General features: G+C 34.2%; 1 protein-coding gene across 7 annotated transcripts in view; it reads right to left on the bottom strand.

Moving 5' to 3' along the window:
• The window catches only part of BLTP1 (bridge-like lipid transfer protein family member 1), a 204629-nt gene that overhangs the window by 69570 nt on the left and 113549 nt on the right, over window positions 1-21510 (bottom strand). For 6 of the 7 annotated variants that reach the window (XM_059923532.1, XM_059923536.1, XM_059923535.1 and 3 more), the window contains exons 42-50: window positions 20375-20517; window positions 17303-17522; window positions 16689-16847; window positions 14937-15112; window positions 12048-12223; window positions 6092-6798; window positions 5418-5663; window positions 4827-4920; window positions 2802-2852 (exon numbers count right to left, since the gene is read on the bottom strand). In XM_059923532.1, the coding sequence (XP_059779515.1) occupies window positions 2802-2852; window positions 4827-4920; window positions 5418-5663; window positions 6092-6798; window positions 12048-12223; window positions 14937-15112; window positions 16689-16847; window positions 17303-17522; window positions 20375-20517 (1972 nt within the window). The remainder of the gene's footprint in view (window positions 1-2801; window positions 2853-4826; window positions 4921-5417; window positions 5664-6091; window positions 6799-12047; window positions 12224-14936; window positions 15113-16688; window positions 16848-17302; window positions 17523-20374; window positions 20518-21510) is intronic. The other variant, XM_059923534.1, reaches the window with a different exon arrangement.

Below are 21510 nucleotides of genomic sequence, written 5' to 3'. Positions count from 1 at the left end.
GAAGCATAACAATGGTTCTATTAGAAGTTTTGATTATTTACAGATAGTGAAATCCAGGTATTATACAAAATTCAAAAATGATTACTAGAGAACTATATTTGCTTTCTTCTTCAAAGGAAACTATTTCTCAAAGACTATCACTGACTAGAAAAAGAAAAAAGTAATCTATGGAATTGTTCTAGCTAGCATGAGTATAGATTCTAGGATGCTGACTAGTTACTGAATTTTGAATCTTAACTATTTTAATAAATAAAGCTACTATTTATCATCAATGAGATTCCATTTTAAATTCAATTTCAACATGAGCCAGAACACTCAGATGGTGCTAAAATGCAAAGGGCTTTCTAGTTGTGAACAGTATTCACCTACTGAATGAAACTAAGCATACATTTACAAAGAAGTCTTGTTATCATGACAGTCAAGAAGTTCTACACCTATCTTACTATCTTACCTTTATAATCTATAGAAGTCTGCTTAAATATTACTTGTGATTATATAAGCATATACACAACCCTTGATTTTCAATTATACACCAAATGTCAGAATAGAAAGCTATGGGGCTGACTGCTCTCCTACTGTAGATCCTACTGTGGTATTTCCGGTGGAAATTTTGATGTTAAGGACTTCAGGGGCTCTGTGTTGCCCAACTCCAGAGGGCACCATCACACTGTAGGCTATGTAAATGATGCCCATGACTACAGCGTGAGTAATGTTCCTTGGAGCTAGACAACAGGATAGTCCTACACTGATCAAACTGAGACAGACACTGTAGAGGATGTCTGATTAACTCTCGTCAAACTGTACATGTTAAAGATGTGAGGAGACCCAGAATGAGGAATTAAACAATTTACAAGCTGCCAATATGAATTATCTATTCATAATTTATCTATTCATAAATTATCTATTCATAATTTCAGATTTATCTATTCATAATTATCTATTCATATATTATCTACTTTAGTTCTTAAAAGAGCTGTCACTTAATCTAGATCAAAAAACATGTAGTATACATAAGACTTTTACACAAGAAAGAAGTGGCCAAAGTCTTTTTAAAGAGAAGACTATAAAAACTTGTAGCATGCCAGGCATGCCTCATATACGTAAAAAGTTCACGGCAAGCGACCAAGAAGCTTGGTTCAGGAATTCATTGGCAGTGGTGGTAGGGCAGATCCACTGTGAGCCTGTTATAACCACCACAGTGCCTAATCAGGCAAGGACTTTTCCGCATCTTCTTTTTCTTCCTGTGTCCAGGCCACAGGGCCTTTAAAGCAGGCCAGCCATCCTTGTAGTGCCGGTTGAGAGTTTGAGGATTTACTCTGGGGCCTCATTATCGCTACTCTATCTCCACCCCCACCCCACCTCCTTGATCTTGCAGGCCCAGACTTTAAAGGCAGGAAAAGGAGGTAAACTAATTTATGAACCCTGACCCATGCTGCCCGCCTCAGTTCAGTTTTGCCTGGAAATCTCTACAATGTGGACAGAGAGTGCTGGGATCACGTGTAATTCAGTTAACTATTAAAAGTCTTTGGAGCTTCCTTTCCCATTTGGCAATTGTACCTTACGTGTTAACTCTCTCAGCAGGAAGGCCTGAAAAAGGAGGGAGTGGGCCTATAAGTGATATTATGACAGGAACTACCTCTCACTTGCTTACTGTTCCATCTCTGAAACCTAACACAGTGTGCAGGCCATAATATGCAACCTAATAACCTAATTAGTTGAGTGGATAAAGATGTGATCTTCAGCCATTAAATAGCATCCTTTCTAAAATCATACAGTACTGATTTTTTTTTTTATTATACATCCAGAGAACTCAGTGATAAAAAAGAGAGAAACAATAAATCTTCTCTAGCTACTGTAACTACTAAAGTGGAATTAGCTATTTTTTCTATACCTGTTATTATTTATGATGATATTAATATGGAAGAGTGGTTTCCAAAAACAATCAATTTTCTAATTTAATATTAGTGCATTTATTCTTTTTTAGTACTTCTAGTTGACTGATGAAGTGACATAGATCACAGATAATCCCAACAAAGGTATGCTGATTGATGATGTTTTGACTATGGCCTATTATCAATACACAATGAAACAAATCTCACCAGGTATTGATAATCTTACCAGCCTGGAACAAAATATGCAGATTCATCTATTTATTCAGCATACTGAAATTTTATAGAAAAGGTTGAAAGAAAAAAATCAGTCCTAAGTAACATACTAAATTGTCATGGTGGTAAGACTCATGTGACAAGTATTTAAATATATCACTACCACAAAATATCAGATATACACAGGCCAAATCAAGCTGGTCAAAATACAAAAGGATACACAGTAAAAGCCATACATAAAAGCTGACAACAGAGCAGTGAACTCTCTCCATCTTAAAGACAGAATTATTATGAGGTTGAGCAATGTAGATATTTTCATATATTAGTGTTTTAATAATTAGTTTTGCAAATTTGTGAAAACTCATTTGCAAAGTTAAAAATTTTAGCTTCTATTATCACATCAAATGTTAACAAGGGTTTGTAACAGGTCTTCAAAAAGCACAAAGCAACACACAACTACAGTGTTACAATCTTTCAACAATAAAACAAGGTATGAATTACCAAAAAGGTAGTCCTTACCTGTGTATTTTCCTTGAAAATCAGTAAACTTTAATCTATAAAAGGATCTATATTAAAGCTACAAAATAATAACTACATACTTTTACAGCCATGCAGATAATCTAAATATTTTATCTTTAAAACTATTCAATACTATGTTAATCACAAAGTCCATGAAAAAGAATAATAATGACATACAGAAACTCTTGTTTGGCTGTGCTTGTAGGAGATGTAGGAAAATCCTCCAGTCTACAGATGAAGATTCAAGAGAAAGCAGGAAAACAAAAAGGAAGCAAATAAACATTCATGCGTAAATTAGTGACAATATGAGCAATCATTTGGAAAGCTTTTATTTCCCATTTTTAAAATTTTCAAGAAACTTTTCAACTAATTTTTAAAAGTTCCATTTCCTTTTAATTGAAACTGGAAGTGAAAAGCCAAAGAATAAATCCAGAAAGTCTTAACACTACTAGAGTTTGGCAGTGAGTAATTAATAACTTATTTTTTTAATGAAAAAGTTAAGGGATCTTGGCTTGAGATTTTTTTAAAGGCAAGAATTATCAACTAATACTTTTTTTAAAAAATCAATTTTATAAATACGTTTTGCAAATTTAGAGACTATTTGAAGCCCTTCTCTTAAGAGATAATAGATAATGGAGATAAGAGTTTCAAGAGGATAGAGTAAATAAAACCCACGAGACATCTAAAGAAATTTGTTGTACTTCTGAATAGGTCAAAGTGACCATGATACTTTAAATTTAGACTCAACAAAGGAATCATGAAACCCAAGGTCTGTGGTGACTTCCTGCAGTAGCATCATAGTGAGGTAGAAGGTGCAGAGGTTCAGGCATCTCTTCTTACTGACTGTATGACTTTAAGCATTTTAGGAAAACACTTTGATATTTCTGAATCTCGATTTATTGTTCTGTAAAGTGGGGATAAAACATCCCAGTTAACAGGACTGTGGTGAGAACTAAATAAAATAATGTATAGGAGGCTCCTGGTCCATGATAGATAACTCCTTTAGATTGTAATTATTACATAATAATACCCTCCTCCCATACTGAATGATCAGAAAAGATCTTGTCTCACAACTACTGGAATTTCCTGGTCTTTAGAAAGACTGCTTAGGAAATGTGATCTGGACCATTTAGGCAGCTATAATGAAATATACTCTTTGGTTCTAGATATACAGGTCCAAACTGCCTCAGCAAGACTTAGACATCCATTTCATCCACCCATTTTATGTTTCCCAAGATAGTCATCACATTACCCATGTTTGAAATGTTATGAGTAGACCTGTAATGAGTCAAATTACAACTAATATTTAATATTTATAACATTGAACCAAATCCTCTATTTAGTCAGTATTTAGCATGATAGATGCTTTAAGGGACAACAGTAGGACATTAACTAGTTATAATATTAAGAATGAGCAAATCCTCAAAATCTGACCTAAATTATCAAAATACATTTTGTAGTTATAGCATAAAAGTGCTCCACTGAAAGGAAGTTAGGAATGAAGTGCTATACTCCCAAGTGTATGAGCAAAGTCAACGGTTAAATGTATTGACAACCAAATAGTGATCTAAATATCATGTATAAAGGTAATCATTACCAGAACAATTTTGGACAGATCCACAAATAGAACATATAAAGAAAAGGTGAGAGCAAAGAGTCAGAAGAAAAGCAATATGGAATGGTATACTCACTACAGAAAGCTTACCTATACTATTTGAAGGGTCTCATAGGCTTTATTGTTAAATTCTTTAAATGAAAAAATGGCAAGATAAAGTTTGGAAACCCAGCATGAATACGGGTAATGATTAGTTAGAATAAAATCAAGAGACAGTCTATATTCTCTGACTATAATTTTGTTTTAAATACTTAACTATTTGAATTACGTGAGCTTTTGCATCTCATATGTTTAACTGAAATTTGCACTGTAATCATTTTTCCTGTCACACAATCTTAAAATGTCCCGGGAGTCAGTTTTTTAGGGTGGAGGGGTGGCAGTAGTCCAATTTTAGAAAAGGAATAAATAAGTTTTCTGAGAACATTTCATTTGTGATGTTCTTAGTGACAGAATCACAGTGTCTGGCAACATTAAGTATATAAATCTCAAAACGCAGTAGGTACGGGATTCATCCAATGAATTTTAAGTTTCCTGTAAAACTATAACAAACAAGTTTAAGAGAATAGTAAAAAAAAAAACACACTTACTGTATATTTGGTGTAATCCCTTCAAGCAGCACAATATTGACCCCACCAATATGAGCCGTGGCACATGTCTCAGTCATCTTTTGATGTAAAACATCTTAAAATGGGAAAAAAAAAGTGTATGAATTCTGGAGAGTTGCACTTCATATTAAAATGTCATTTTATTCATAATACGTTCAATGACAAAAGATAACTTTAAAGGTACAATGAAATTTAAACTATTTCCAAACGACTTTTTAAAAAAATTTCCTTGAAGATTTTTATTTCTATGCATTCACATATACATATGTACTATACGTCAAAACTGGAGTGATGCTAAATATGTAGTTTAACATGCCATTCATGCACTAAAGAGCCTAATGACATTAAATAGCCTAAGGACATTTTAAATCTCAGAAGTAAAACTTGGCGCAGAATACTTACAAGATTTTTTAAAACGTTAAGAATAAGAAAAAGAAACTATACACGAGCACTCTTGATCCGTATAAACGGGAAGTTCCATTCTCTGAAGAAAAACTGCCAAGTAGGAATTTGTGAGACATGGCACTGGCTTTCTGCAGAAAAGAGGCGCCCCAGGGTTAGAATGTCACCTGCCTTTCATTTTTTCCTTCAGTGTGAAACTGCCGTGGATCCTCTTCAGCTCTGACTCCATGGTTAGCCCACCAATGTCCGCCTCCAGGTGCGTGCGGCTCACCATGCCAACCCCAAACACTATTAGAGTGACGTGCTGGGGCTCAGCAGCTGCCACGCTGCGCTTCCTCTGCGTCCTAGTCAAGCTGTTCCTGTCTTGTTCATTCTCAAACACAACTTTACACGTTGGCTCTGTAGGGCTCCGGACTCCTTTAAGTGAACAGAAATACGTAGGTTTAGACGTGAAAACTGCAAAATGGAAGGACATCAACTGACCTTTCTTTCCTGCACGTTCCAAACTGGCCCTCTTTGTCCTCTTCCCCACCAAAATGATTTCTTAAATTTTTCAACATTTTCCCATGGTCATATTTGAAAATAAATAGTACAGTCAGGTGTTTGAAAGCAGGTCTGTGTGAATTCTTTAGGAGCATACTGTGTAAGGGTTAGGAAGGATGGGAAAAAGGGGTAGCAGAATATCTGATCGCCATCACTATTTTCTCTCCTTGGGCGACTGCCAATTTCTTTGCATTTCAATTATCCAATTATAACATTAAGAAAACATGATGGATAAACTTGTCTTTTTTAGGATTATTGCTATTCTAAACAGAAAATTTTTTAAATATAAAAATATCCATTACCTGCTGGTCCAAATGTTTCTGAAGATTTTTCCAGTATTCCTGTTGGATCAGAGATAAGTGAATAGAAGTTAAGCAATTTATACATATTCTGCCAGCACTCAGCTGAAGGCTCACTTTGTTCTGACACTGTAATCGAGTCAGAGTCATCCATATGGATAGTCATATGATCCACCACGTCTTTTGAACCTTTCCTAGACACCTTTGAAGTTCTTCTTTCAGATCTTCCTAATGAATTTTTGTTTCGAGACTCCTTTTTGTTGTTCTCATTGTTGGTCCGTTTGTTCTTTGCATTATTTACTCTATTGCCACCATTAAGACTTCCTCTAGAACTGCGGCTGAAGTCAGATGAGCGAAAATCCCGATGTTTTCTGGTTTTGAAGGTAGGCGTTGGAGAAGCGGATCCAGCTGTATATCTGCTAAGTTTAATGTCAGTCTGAGTCGCTTTGATGTCATCTATCATCGTACTAAATTGATGAATAAGACGAACTAAAGCCATATCTACGTGCTGGCTTATTGACTGACAGGAAATAGTAAAGTTGCAGTGAAAGGTATTGTAATAACGCTTGTTGAGATCATGAAAAGAAAGAGCACTGGCAGAGTTCTGAGGGGTGCACACAGACTTTTCCATTACAACAGCACTGATGCTAAAGGTTTCCAACATCAATGCTGGTTTGAACTCAAGTGGAGGAAGATTCACATGGCCTTGCCTAAAAATGTGGAAAAAAATGAAAAAAGAAAATGACAAGGTTTTATTTCTTTTTTCCCAGAACCACACAATCTTTATTAACTTGTTAGCAAAATAATCTCCAAGGTGAAGAATAAGCCATTTAAATAATTTTAAGTAAGAGATCAAGTAGAATAAGTTTTTCCAACTTTTTCATAAGTTGGAAACTGGGCCTTAAGTCTTCCTTCTTGATCTTACTCTATGACTAGTCAAAATCAGACTTAATTAATGATTTCAGTGAAATGATAAAATAATTTTTCTTGCCATCTGATGGCACACCCCAATGGTATTAGAATTTAAAGTCAATAGTAGGTCAACTAGAACATCTTCCTTAACCATCCTCTACTCTTCTGTTAAATATATGGTTTATATATTTAATTTCATCACATTTTATATATTTTGATTTGCTATTTGAAATGAAACCCTGCTGGCATATTTTGCCAAGTTGAAAGTGCTAAGAAAAGCAACTGAAACAAAAATGAGAAATGCACACAAAAGACTTAAAACCTCTATAAAAGTTATTTTGGCAAATCCCCTGCATATCTAAAAATTTTCAGGTAGAAATATTATAGACAATTTTAATATTAAAAAGTCAAAATATCTCAGATTTTCATAAATCAACTACTAATAACAATAAACCTCAAGCACCAAAATTTTAAAAAGATATTTTTCCCCTCTTCTTTCATGTAAAATATGAATGTGTAGTCATATAGGTTAAATTAAACATAGGTTTTTTTTCTATTGGGAAAAATAACCCTCCAAGATTCTTTGATATTTTCAATTTGACTTAAAGAATTTATAATTAGAGACTAATAATTCCTTAATGAATACTAGTATTTCTTATTTAATAAGAAAAATTCCACTCTGTGGTATAATTCAAGAAAATGTACAAGCTTAGAGTAAGCCTATAATCGATGCTAAGTGTGCAATCAGAGAAGGAAAAATTAGATTGTGAGAATTAGAAGATATAGAAGAGAGACTCAAAAGAGATTAAAATAATCCACAACTGCAAAAACAAGAACTGAAAACATGTAAGCGAGGCAAAAACGTCTTAAAGAGAGGAGATTCAAGTAAAAGGGGGAAGAAATCTAGCTACATAATGAAGCAGTCATTTAAGGCAAAAGCAGCCACATGGGTAAAGTTAAAATTAAATATTTATTAAGCCCCTAACATGGTCAACTATCTTGATTGGAGACAGCAAAGATATAAGGAAACCAATATTTATGAGGACATACTACATGCCAGGACTTATGCTAAATGATTTAATAACTGTTCTGGCTTTATGGTCTAGGAGAGTTATACATGTTTATACAAGAAACTGTAACCCAATAGTAAGGTACAATAATTAGTAGAATGAACTATGTGCTACAAAAAAGCCCAGACAAGACTAAAATTAATGACCAGGAAAAGTGTACTGTGACAAAAGTTTCCTAATAAATAAGATCTAAGGTGGAGTTACAGGAGATCTGAGAAATAAAAGCTAACCATGGTATAGTAATAAGAATGTAGAGCACTCAGAGGTGGTGTGATAGTAGAAAAATTAAAAGGAATGTTAGGTTCGGCTAGACTAAAGACAGTAAGTTCAAAGTCACTCAAAGAATTTGTCTGGGAACATAAGAAGGGAAGTGTGGTCAGATGAAGGTCTGGTCTGTAGAAGTATTATATGGCATTTAGCAGGCCAATAAGTAGGCTGTAAATATAATCTAATATATATAATCATATTATATATAATATAATTATGCATAACCTAATTATATCAATGATGATACATATACTATATGTGTGTATACACATTTTTATATATACACATATTTATACATATTAATATATACTTATATGTATGCATATATTTACATGAAAGTAGGCTACTGCAAATAGAAATACAAATTTAACTCAGGACTTTAAACTCTAGTCCAGGAATGTAAGCAGATACTAATGTTTTGGTGTCTGGATTTGATGATTCCAATGTGAATGGATGCAATTACCATGGTTTATAGTTAAATAACACCAGACCCCAACAACACGGTTCAAATTTTAACTAAAATTTACTGCATAAAGTATAAACTTGCTGCTAGCTCTTCAGTCCACAAATCACTACATAAATAATAGACGTACATCATGATCACTGACCAACCACATCACTCTGTCAAAGTCTGTCAGTGATTGGTCAGTGCACATTTGTTTTTCATTTCATGCACAGACAGTAAAGCATGTAGTTATATTGCCTCCTTGTGATAAACCCACATGACATTTTACAAAAATGGTTAATTAAAAGGGAACTGGACAGCAAAGATGAAAATGAAGCAAAACAAGATTGTGGTGATGAAATTCAATAAAAAGTAAATGGAAAGTTGCAGGGTATAAAATCAACATACAAAAATCTGTTGTTTCTATATGCTTACAGTGAGCCAGCAGAAAGAGAAATTAAGAAAACAATCCCATTTACAATCGAAACAAAAATAATAAAATACCTAGGAATACGTTTAACCAAGGAGGTAAAAGACCTGTATACCAAAAATCATAAGACATTGTTGAAAGAAACTGAAGACACAAATAAATAGCAAGATATTCTGTGATCATGGACTAGAAGAATTAACATTGTTAAAATGCCCATATCACCTAAAGCAATCTACAGATTCAACACAATCCTTATCAAAATCACACGCACATTTTTCACAGAAAGAGAACAAAAAATGTATATGGAACCACAAGAGACCCTGAATAGCTAAAGCAATCCTGAGGAAAAAAAACAAAGCTGGAGGTATCATGTGCCCTGATTCTGAACTATATTACAAAGTTAAATTAATCAAAACAGCATGGTATTGGCAGAAAAACATACATAGATCAATGAAACAGAACTGAAAGCCCAGAAATAAATCCACACTGGGCAGTCACATGCAAAAAAAGAAAGAAACTAGACCACTGTCTCACACCATACACAAAAATCAACTCAAAATGGATTAAAGATTTGAATGTAAGACCTAAAATCAGAAAACTCCTGAAAGAAAACTTAAGCACTATGCTTTCTGATATTGGTCTTTGCAAGACTTTTCTGATATGCCTCCTCAGGCAAGGGAAACAAAAGTAAAAATAAACAAATGGAACTACATCTAAATGAAAAGCTTCAGCACAGGAAAGGAAGCCATCAACAAAAGGAAAAGACAACCTACTGAATGGGAGAAGATACTTGCAAATGATATATCTGATAAGGGGTTAATATCCAAAAAATACGTAAAGAGCTCATATAACTCAATAATTTAAAAAATGATTAAAAATGGGCAGAGTATCTAAATAGATATTTTTCCAGAGAAGACATATAGATGGCCAGCAGGCGTATGAAAAGATTTTCAACATCACTAATTATTAGAGACATACAAATCAAAACCATGATGAGATATCACCTCATGTCTGTTAGAATAGCTATCATCAAAAAGTAAGAAATAACAAGTGTAGGCAAGGATGTGGAGAAAGGGAATCTTCATACACTGTTGGTGGGAATATAAACTGGTGTACCACTATTGAATACAGTATAGAAATTCCTCCAAAAATTAAGATTAGAACTACCTTATGATCCAGCTTTCCTACTTCTGGGTATTTATCCAAATAATACAAAAACACTAATTCTAAAAAATATATTCACCCCTATATTCATCATGGCATTATTTACAATAGCCAAGATATGAAAACAACCTAAGTGCCCATCAATGGATGAATGGATGAAGAAGATATGGTACACACACACACACACACACACACACACACACAGAATACTACTCAGCATAAAAAAAGATGAAATCTTGCTGTCTGCAGCAACATGGATGGAACTTGAGAGCATTATGCTAAGTGAAATAAGTCAAACAGAAAGACATACTGTATGATTTCACTTACATGTGGAATACAAAAAACAAATAATAAAATAAATAAACCAAACCAAACAAAAACAAACACCCAGATACAGAGAACAGAGTAGTGGTTACCAGAGGGGAAGGGGCTCAGGTAAGGGAAGGGAGAGCAAAATGGGTAAAGGAGATCAAACGCATGGTAACAAAAGGAAAATAAACGTTTGGCAGCGAGCATGCTGTAGTGCATAGAGAAGTAGAAATGTAATGTTGTACATGTGAACCTTATATAATGTTATAAACCAATGTTACCTCAATAAAAAATAGAGTTTAAAAAAGTAAATGGAGTTATAGAAGAAAACAACTGAGTATGAAAATATTGACACTTCCACTGTTCTAGAAACTCTAGATATGCAGCTAGAGGAACTCAGAGAAGGCAAACTTACTAGCATAAAGAGGAAGTGGTCATGGCAGAAAGGATGAAGGTATCCCAGAGAAAGGGATGTGGGCAAAAACCTTTCTAGTAAAAAGAACTAGTGAAGATATTTCATGACACTGAAAGTGCAAAGGTAAAATGTTGGAAACTGCTGAGAATGGCGTATGACATTTGCTAAGGCACAGAAAAGATGCTCATTCTGTGTCGTAAGTTACATGATGATAAGAAGGTAAGGACTATACAAACTACCCTTTGATGAGTTTTTAAGAAAGAAATAAAACACCTTAATTCTCAATGTTTCTAACGTTTTAAATTGTATGTACAAAATATTAGTTTTACTATATTTTTCATTTTCCTATACATTTATAATAAACAGTAAGAGACTTTTTAATATTTTGACAAACATTTTTCCAGGTCACAAAACAAAGGTAATTTTCCCCATTAATCTTTATAATCATCAAGGTCACTTCTGCAGTGTTTCTGCTTGCATGGTCATTGTTAATGGTACCACACTATTGTGAAAAGCAAGTCCATACTCTCAGCATGACTTCTGCTCTGTTCCTAACAGAAAATACTACCTGCTACAAGTCAACTCAGAAAGGAGGTTAGGAATAAGTTCTAAGAATAATATATAAAATTACAATCCATAAGATCATAAAAATTAAACTACTACCACAGTAAATAAAGTGTATTTATCAACATAAGTGCTTTGGCTGACCCTCAGACATGTACTAACATCTTACAAAAATATGCCTAAAATTAGGCCTCATAACCTACTGATAAAATCAACAGGTTTTTAAGGAAATGTGGCTACTGTTTCTGTTAAATGGAAGTTATCTTCTCATTAGGCTATTAAAATTACTACCGCATCAGCACTGGAAGAAAGCAAAGTTAAAAAAACAGGTATTATAACTTTTGTACAAAATTTTACATACAAACAATAATAATATAAGACACCTTCTTGCTCTTTTGCCTTTTCTCTCTTTGGCTGTGTCTGAATCCACGATATCTGCTCTAAGGCAGTCCAAAGTTCCTGAAAATGAGAGGTGTTCTCCAAAGTACATTCGGTAGCAGAGAGGCATTGCATCCTGTGACTGGATCCCTGTATGACTCAGAAGAGGTTTGAAAACAACCTAAAAGGCGTAACACATTTATATTACCTCAACTTAACAATTCATCATTTATTGCAGCTTTTTTCTTACACTCTATCTCAGTACATATTATTAACTGTAGTGTGAAGGGGAAAAAAAAGGCCTTGTATAATAAATATAGCTCTAATTTTACTTAAAACTTAACAGTATTTTTGAGCACCTACTATGTGCCACTCATCTTCAAATTAATCATAAGGACAAAGAATCCTTGATCCTACTTAAGTGAAAGTACAAGGTAAATAAAATTGTGAATTAGTTTAAATCATTCTACTTCTTGCTTTTAAAAAAAGGCTTGAGTATCTACTGTGTTTCCATAACAATCTGCTATAAAAGGTTCACAAAAGAGTCTATCAATTTCCTGTGTTAATATAAAAACATTTCATATGTTATATTTTTAATATCTGGTCTATTTTTAAGTGGTATCACTTGGTTGCAAAATAACATTTTCTGACAAAGAACTTCCTTTACATTTTAAGTATCATATATGCTATGGAAATATTAATACACCACTCTGGTTAAATCTCTAGTTAACTGAACTTCATAGCTACTAAGAGGTAACCCAAATAGAAGCAACTATATGTGTGCAATAGTGGATCACTATAATCTTTCTGACTACTCCTTCTCTGCTGCACGGTTCCTTTTCCTCCTTCCACATCCTAAATATAGATGCTATCTATCCGGTGCTTTCCTTGACCCCCTTCTAACTCTTTCACCACACATTCTCACTGAGTGATCTTTTCCTGAAGCTTAAAAAATCTATCAAAATGGAGAAATGCCATTTATGCAATGAAACTCAAGTCTGCACTTTCACTTGTCTCTACATCATCTCATTTGTTTGTGCTTGGGAAAACAGGCTACCCTTGTGAAGGCATGAAGGCCTAGAATGAGAGAATTCAAACAATTCACCCCTCACTGGAAACTTAGGGAGTATTTTTCTCTCCCTTGAATATTTGCTTGGCATACGCTTTCTTGGGTTTACTCTTTCTTAGATTTGCTCTTTCATCCTAATGGAAGCACTCTTCCCTCTTTAAGGTTCAAACCATCCTCCACCTTTCCTAATCTTTGTTATCTACTTATGCCCCTTAGTTAATCCTGCAAACCCACCAGGTATTTTGGTTCTTTTCTTTTCCATCCCAGTTTATCATCCTGAATGGCTTCTTTGGCCATGCAGATAACTCAACCAATGCTTTAGTTCCAAAGTTATGTGACTTCCTTCCCCCCCATAATCTTGCCTTAAACTCCTTTTCAGCAACTTCCAAGACTGTATATTACATTTCATCACCTCACTTTTCTTGCTACATCTGCTTTGGATCGATCCTCTTCTATTCCTATAGCTGAGCTACTAAGGACACAAGAGGTTCTAAATAACTAGACCCTCAGCACTATTTGGCAATCCTTCTGGGGGTCTGGTGAGCTCTCTTTCACATTCACTCCAACCTTTCCATATATCTAAATCACCTTACACAGTTTTTTATTGTATTACTTAATATTAATGTCTCTGGTAGACTTTAGAGTCTTATATGTAAAATAGTATAGTTGTCTCTAAAAATGTGTATTGGATGCTAATAAATACAATGAATGTATATACAGGCCAAAATAGACAGAAAAAATATGTCTTTTCTCTCTCTTTTTAAAAAAAGTGAAAGAATCCCTAAAAACTACTCCAATGTATTAGAGAAGTAAATCTCAAGAAAGTTTAAAAGTGCTTGACACACTTCTTAACATAAATCACCTCCTATTGTGAGAGAAAGTTGAGGCTATCAATTTGCCAACTTACCTGTACAGTTATGAACTGTCCTTATTGCCTTCCCAAACATTCTCAGGGGAAAAAGTACTTTTTATGTCAAAAAGTATCTCTCTCTATAAATGACTTTAAATTCCAACACTTCTCATCCCTCCCTGAATCTTTCTCTATCAGTTTACCCTCCTTTCTTTTTTTTTTTTTTTTTTGATCAGGACCTTCCTAATTCCTCCTAATTAAAAAATATGCTCGAGTCTCTTTCATCCTGAAAAAATAACACCTCTTAATATCCATATCCCACTCTCCCACCTGCCTTCTGGTCACTCAAACTAGAAAGTACATTTCAAAGGATTTTGTTCTCTACTCCCTACATTTAGTCAATTAAATAAGATCCCCACAATATTTCTCCTTTACCTATCAAAGCCATAACCATCTAAGCTAAGAGCTTCATTACCACTTGTGTGAACTATATTAACTCATCTTTTCACCTCTAGTTTCTGTACTTCAATCCATTTAACACATTGCTACTCATATAACATTTCCACATGTACAGTTCCAGGCACTTTACTCCTCTGCTCTAAAATCTTCAGTGCCTCCCCACTGCTCGCTCAAGTCTTCACATAGCACTAAAGACTATAGGAAATGATGAAATTTAACTTTCTAGTCATGTTATTTTGCCAATCTCTATCTCCAAATAACAAAAATGTTGCTATACGAGACAACTAACTATATGCCACTCTTCAGTTTAATGAGTATCTATAGATGCTTAATTTGTATTTATAATTAACCCATGTACTTTTTAAAGGTTCCTCCTTTTTTCATGAAGGCTTTAGGCAGACAGGCAAGGAAAAAGATTTTCACTAGAATTCCACGGTGCACATACTTGATGGTTCCAGCTGCTAAGTACTGCTCAATGCAAGGTCACTATAATTAGGGAAAAACAGACTGGCTCACCTGAGCATCAGCAAGCTGTACAGCAGGAAACCCTTGGTTGGCTTCTTCTACACCTACCACATCATCCTGACTAGTGCTATGCTGAGAATGTGTCCCATCCAAAGTATTCTGGTCACTAGACAAGACAGTGTTGAAATCTGAGGCTGAGGGTATTGTAGGAAGATTGGGTGCAACACCTAAAAGAGCAAGTGTTCAAAAATAAAATCTAAATTACTGGGAAATGAAAACAACATAAAGGGGCACAGCAAAGTAAACTTATGAAACTTGTATTATAATTGTATTATCAGACCATTTAAATTGAGAAGGGAAAAAATAGCACTTTCCGTTTATTTTACAGACATGATTTATTAATAAGAAATGAAATTAAACTTTATTTTCAGAATATATCACTCATCCTCGTACACGAAGTATGTATTAGAGCCAGTCACTCCAAAATGTAAAACTTTAGGGCTGGAAGATCTTTGAAAAAAGCATTTGATATCCCATCAGCTTTGCACTGAGGAACAGAATTATAGACAGTAGCAGGGCTACAAAAAGCAGCTGCAGCAGGACAAAAGCCATAGGCATCACAGAATCCCACATAAAAATTTCTTCCCCACTATGCTTTCCCAAGGTGGGACAAAAATGAAATGGCACTATTTCTTTCTTCTGTACTCCCTTTATCCTTTAACTCGCCAGGCAAAGGACCTGTGATAGAGAGGAAATGTTCCTTTCTGGTTCTTTTGAAATTTAAACTATGCAGTAGTGAGACTAGCGCCAGAAAAGTGCTGAGAGCTGGTAAAAGCACCATCCTTCTATCTTCTTCAACCAAGGGCCAATACTAAGAACTAGCACGTCTTAGCGCTCTTAAAGAGTCAGAATTAGGATCAGTTCCAGATTCAAAAGTGGTCCATGCACTGGCAAAATAAAACGACTGAGTAAGTAGTCATATATCAACGACTTTTCATAATTTCATATTTTTTGTCTGAAGAAAATTTACAAGTGATCCAATAGCTGTTACACAGATTAATTTCAGCTGCCCTCAGTAACTAGTTTCAAAGGCTACCTCACATATTCTTTTTAAAAATATATACATATTTTTACAATAAAATAATAAATGCATCTAGTGAATTTGGAAAAACAAAAAAATAGCAAAGGATAGGAAAGAAAGAGTGGCTCCATTTATGTTACTGGAAATAGCCACCAATATTTCTTTGTGAATTCTTTGCCTGTTTTCCTGCTACTTATAAATATTCCTTTAAAGTTAATAAATTTTCCTCATTTGTTTCCCTCCTTGAGGGCAAGAATCTTACTTTATTCCTTTTAGTACTCCTTCCGATTTAATTAAATACTTAAGTAACTATAAAGAGTATATAGAGGCTTGTCATTATTCCTCAGAGGACTCTGGATAAGCTGAGAGTATTTTCTATATTGTAGGTACACGATGCTGTAATTATACTTTGCATTTTTTCATTTACCTCCTCTTGGTGTTTTGAAAATTAAACCACACACATTAAATGGAAGTTTTAAACTCTTTAAATTATATATAATCTCACATTTGACATATTTGCCTTTCCACAAGAACACTGAGCGACTGCTTACAACTCTCTCAATTGCAATATTAGCAAAGGCATTTCATAAATGAGCCAATTTCAACTAAACAGTACTTAAACGTTTGAGATTTTTTTAACCATCCTCTGAAAAACAGGATTTTAACATAACTTCACATGTACCCCTTAGATGGTTAAGTAAAATAATGTGATAGCTCAATACCTGTTGGGAGACTATTGTGTCCTGATTTTGTAGCAGGAGATTCTTGCACCACACTTCCTCGATTACCCACAGCATTTGACATCCAATTATAGAAACTCACAGATGATGGCTCAGATAACAAAGGGTGTTCAGATAACATATCAGTGGCCATTGTGTTTCCTGAAAATAAAGTTTTACTGAGTATAGTATTATTTATGTACTAAGGAGCAGAAAATGTGATTTATTTTTTGAAAAGTCAGGTTAAATTATCTGCCTTTTGCATGTCTTTAAACTCACTGCATGATGTTGGTATTTGGACATTAAGGCATTAATAAATAATTTATTGCTATCATAATGGGAAAAAATTCACTGCTGGCTGGCCTAGACAGCATTCCACACCATGCCTAGGTTGATAGTAATGGCAAATGTTGCAATTTAAAAATGCAAACTAAGGGCACGAGACACTAACAAGTTATAAGCAGAACAGTTTCCCAAAATACTTTCTCAAAGATAAGGTGCAATACAAAAGACTAGGTATGCAACCAAAGTATATATCTAAATAAACATAAGTCCTGTTTTTGTTTTCTTAATCTCCCACAGAAGTAAGCTTATAATTGTCAAAACTAAGGATATACCTGTTCTCGTTAGGGAGCTACTTTTCACCGCTGCATTACTTCTTTGAGGGGTCCCTTCCAGGAGGTTGTGCAAGCTTGGGAAGCTTCCAGTCAGGTAGCTGAGTAGGCTCTCCTTCCTTGGACTCTCCTTAACTGGCACGCCTGTACGTCCCACATGCACCGGAGAATCTGTGGCAGTGTCACCACTGGTATAGCTCAGAGAATGATACGGGTGAATGCCCTATAAAAGGAACAACACGGGGCTCTTTCTTATGCACATAAAAATGACTACTGATAACCACGACTACTCACTGTTTTTATTACTAGTTATTGTTTACATTAAAACAACTGTGTCTATCTAAACAGTTTGTGTCTATTAGAATTATGGTGAATCCCAAATGTATGTAATAATGTTTTATAACTCTACAGTACAATACAAAGGACAGCATTTATTATCATTCGTTTAATTTTAACAATGATTAATGCCCTTTAAAATCTGAAGAGGGAGTCTGGTGGTAAGATGTCTATCCCAAAATTCTTCATACTATACTACTCTTCTTGGTACTCTGATAATAAATTTCTGTGTTAAGACCTGATTCTCTGTAAAGCTCTAATATACCAAAAAGAATTTCCAGCAATTCTCTGAAGAAAAAAAAAAAATCAAAAATTACACAATTGTCCAATCTCTATCTGTTCTGTCACATCTAAGACTGGAATTCCAGATCAGTTTAAAACAGTACAAAGAAAGACCATGCAGACAGAAAGATCCTGAAAAGCAGAGATCTGAAACAAAGCACTTTTAATTTCAATTCTTTGGACTTTTGTAATCCATAAACAAAGGAATGTTCAAAAACATTTCTGAGAGAGAACAGCATTATAGCAAACACCTAGGGACTTCCCTGGTGATGCAGTGGTTAAGAATCCGCCTGCTAATGCAAGGGACATGGGTCCAATCCCTGGTCTGGGAAGATCCTGCATGCCGCAGAGCAACTAAGCCCGTGCACCGCAACTACTGAACATGTACTCTAGGAGCCCACGAGCCACAACTACTGAGCCCATGCGCCTAGAGCCCGAGCTCCATAACAAGACAAGCCACCGCAAATGGGAAGCCCATGCACTGCAACGAAGAGTAGCCCCCGCTCGCCACACTAGAGAAAGCCCGCACGCAACAATGAAGACCCAACGCAGCCAAATTAAATAAGTAAATAAATAAAAAATTTTAAAAATAGCAAACACCTAAATATGATCAGAGCATCTGGAAAAACTATAAACCAGGAAAAATTCTGAGACAGATTAAGGGGTAGAGAATTTAAAGTGTCCCGGCCTTGTAACTATACTGCAGAAACAGAATAAGCCTATAGCCCAAACTTTAAAAAATGTATATCAAATTAAATGTTTTAATTAAAAGAGCAATACTTACACAAAATAAAACTTTCAAAAGCACAAAAGACTAGTCAATAAAAAAGTATCTCCTGAGCTCCAGTCTACTAGATCCTTTCCCCGAGAAGTCCTCTTAACCATTTCTTATCTATCCTTATATAAATAATTTGACTATATAAACACATATACATATTTATCTTTTTTTAACACACAGATGCATATTGTCCTATACTTTATTTTTACTTGAACCAGTGCACTTTGGTGATCATTCCACATCCACTTAGAGATTCTACTTTATCTTTTTGAAGTCTTCATAGTAGGCATCCATATGAGGGTACACTAATTTATTAGTCCTCAAATAGTCATTTATGTTGTTTCCATTATACTCCTATTGTAAATGGTGCTGTAAAGAATGTTCTTGGACATGTGTCCTTGAGCATTTATGAGCATTCATTTCTTTAGAATCAGTTCCTGGACATGGACATACTGTTAAAAGGCATTACATTTAAAATTTTACATTTAAAAATTGACAAACTGTTCTTCAAAGAGGTTATGCCAGTTTACACTCCCACCCAGTACCGTATGAAAGTGTCTGTTTTCTTACATCTTCACCAACATATACTATTAAACTTTCAGATTTTTCAACCTGACAGGTGGAAATGGAATCTCATTTTATTTTACATTTATATTTCTTTAATTGTAAGAGAATACATTTTCATATTTGTATATGAATTTCTCTGTGAACTGCCTTTATTTTCTATTTGGTTGTGCCTTTTTAGTGATTAGGAAGAGATCTTTACACATTAGGAAATTAGCCCTTTGTCATATGTCTTTCCATTTTGTTTACAATACTTTTTTTTCTGTGTAGAAATTTTATATTTTAATATAGTGAAAAATACAATTTACCTAATGGATTCTTGGTATTAATTATTAATTTAAGATTATACCCAGACTGTCAAAGGAAGTTAAAATATTAACTATTTGCTGTTTTCAGTGCTCAGAAGAGGAAACTACCAAAAAATAAGTAACTCACAACAACAGCAAATAACTTACTAAGTGCTTACTATGAGCCAGGTATTGTTCTAAGCATTTTTCATGTATGAACTCAATTATTTCTTACAGCAACCTTCTGAAGGAGGTTACTATTATAATCTCCATTTTTAACATATGAGGAAACTGACACACAGTGCAGTTAAAAACTTAAGTCACAAAACAATTAAGTGGCAGGGGCAGGATTGAAACCAAGGCAGTCTGACTCCTGAGTGGCAGTCAACCACTCTGCTATCCATATGTCTTATTTTATCAAGCACTGGTTAAATTTCTTAAAACAAAAAAAATGTAATTAAGGTCATAAACTAGCCTAACTCAAACTGTATTTTGATCATGTACTACCTATAAAACTTCTCATGAAAACTAATAACTGTAAGCTGATCAACATTTCAGTATTGTTTTTTATTGAATACAATATTCAATAAATTGAAAAGAGAGCCCTAAGGCTTGGTAGTTAAAGTAGTCCTTGTTCAATATTAATTACTGACTGTTGATATAATTTCCAAAGAAATGTATAAACTAAAAGTTACTAATCATGTTAATTTCAACATAAAAACACTTGAATATTTAGGGCAAATACCTAATATTTACATTTGAGATAACAAAAGTTTAGGTCTTCTCTGTAAGTCTAAGTAACTCTAACCAAAGGCAGCAACGATGTACCTTTATTTTTAATGCAGAGTCACTATGGGTATGAGTCTTAGATAGTTTCCTCATTATCTCAGCTCCAGTTACAGGTCCAGAACTACCAGGTGGAGGCCGGTTGGCTGTTCCCTCCAGCAGCATTGTGTGTTCACTGACTGTGGCTAAAACAGTTCAAAACAATAAGTGGGCTATAGATTATCATATAATCTTGAAACAACAACTCCAATGTTCCTGGTTGTATAACTAAACTCAACTTTTCATATTTCTTGAAAAACTAATTGTGCACTCTGCTATAACATTCACTCTTCTGTCTTTTTATTCTTCAAACCCCAGTCTTCTAACTCAGTCTCAAGAAAGGAACAAACAGCTTCTACTCAGTCTTTCACATGTCACCCAAATGGCACAGAAATCAAAAACTAATTCAACTATGCTGAAGAAAGTACAAAATGTTCACAGATTAACCTAGGCATTTGCAGATAATTAGAAGGGATGTTTACTGCACTATTCTTTCACTTTTGGGGTAGACTTGAAATTTTTAAAAATAATAAAATCCAGCCTATTACACATAACATATTTATTTGTTAAATACAAAGTTTTTCTAATTTATTTTTTAAAAGCTTGGTAAAGTATTATATGTAGATGTTCTGAAAGCTCTAATTTTAAGACTACTATCCTTTTCCATGGTACTTTTAATTTTTTTTCAAAATATCACAAGATAAATTTTCATTGAATACTATATATCATGATAATAATAATTATCCTTTGAAAAAGCATTTAAGTATGCATGTATATTTCTGTAATGCATTATCTACTGCCTATGTTCTGGCACAGTCATTATAATGACAGAATTGTGGGCTGAATGCATACCTCTAAACATTATACAAATTCAGAACCAAACAGGCACCAGGTAAAATTCAAATTTAAAAGACTGGTATAGGGAGCATGATAAATAGACAAATAAAAATATAAATTTCAAAAAGAAATTCATGTGTTTCACTCAAAACATTCTAGTTATACAAAGATGTCTGTTAATTGTACTGGATAGATTAGGAGAAGAAATCTTCTGTATTTCACAAAATTAAACTTAGAAGTCAAGTCTGTATAAAGATTCCAACATTATTACCACTTACTTGGACTAATACAAATCATAGTTG

Source organism: Balaenoptera ricei, chromosome 5, assembly GCF_028023285.1.
Source record: "Balaenoptera ricei isolate mBalRic1 chromosome 5, mBalRic1.hap2, whole genome shotgun sequence".
NCBI classification, from domain to species: domain Eukaryota; kingdom Metazoa; phylum Chordata; class Mammalia; order Artiodactyla; family Balaenopteridae; genus Balaenoptera; species Balaenoptera ricei.
The sequence above is the reverse complement of the archived record's forward strand: the minus strand, read 5'-3'. Positions and strand labels throughout refer to the sequence as shown.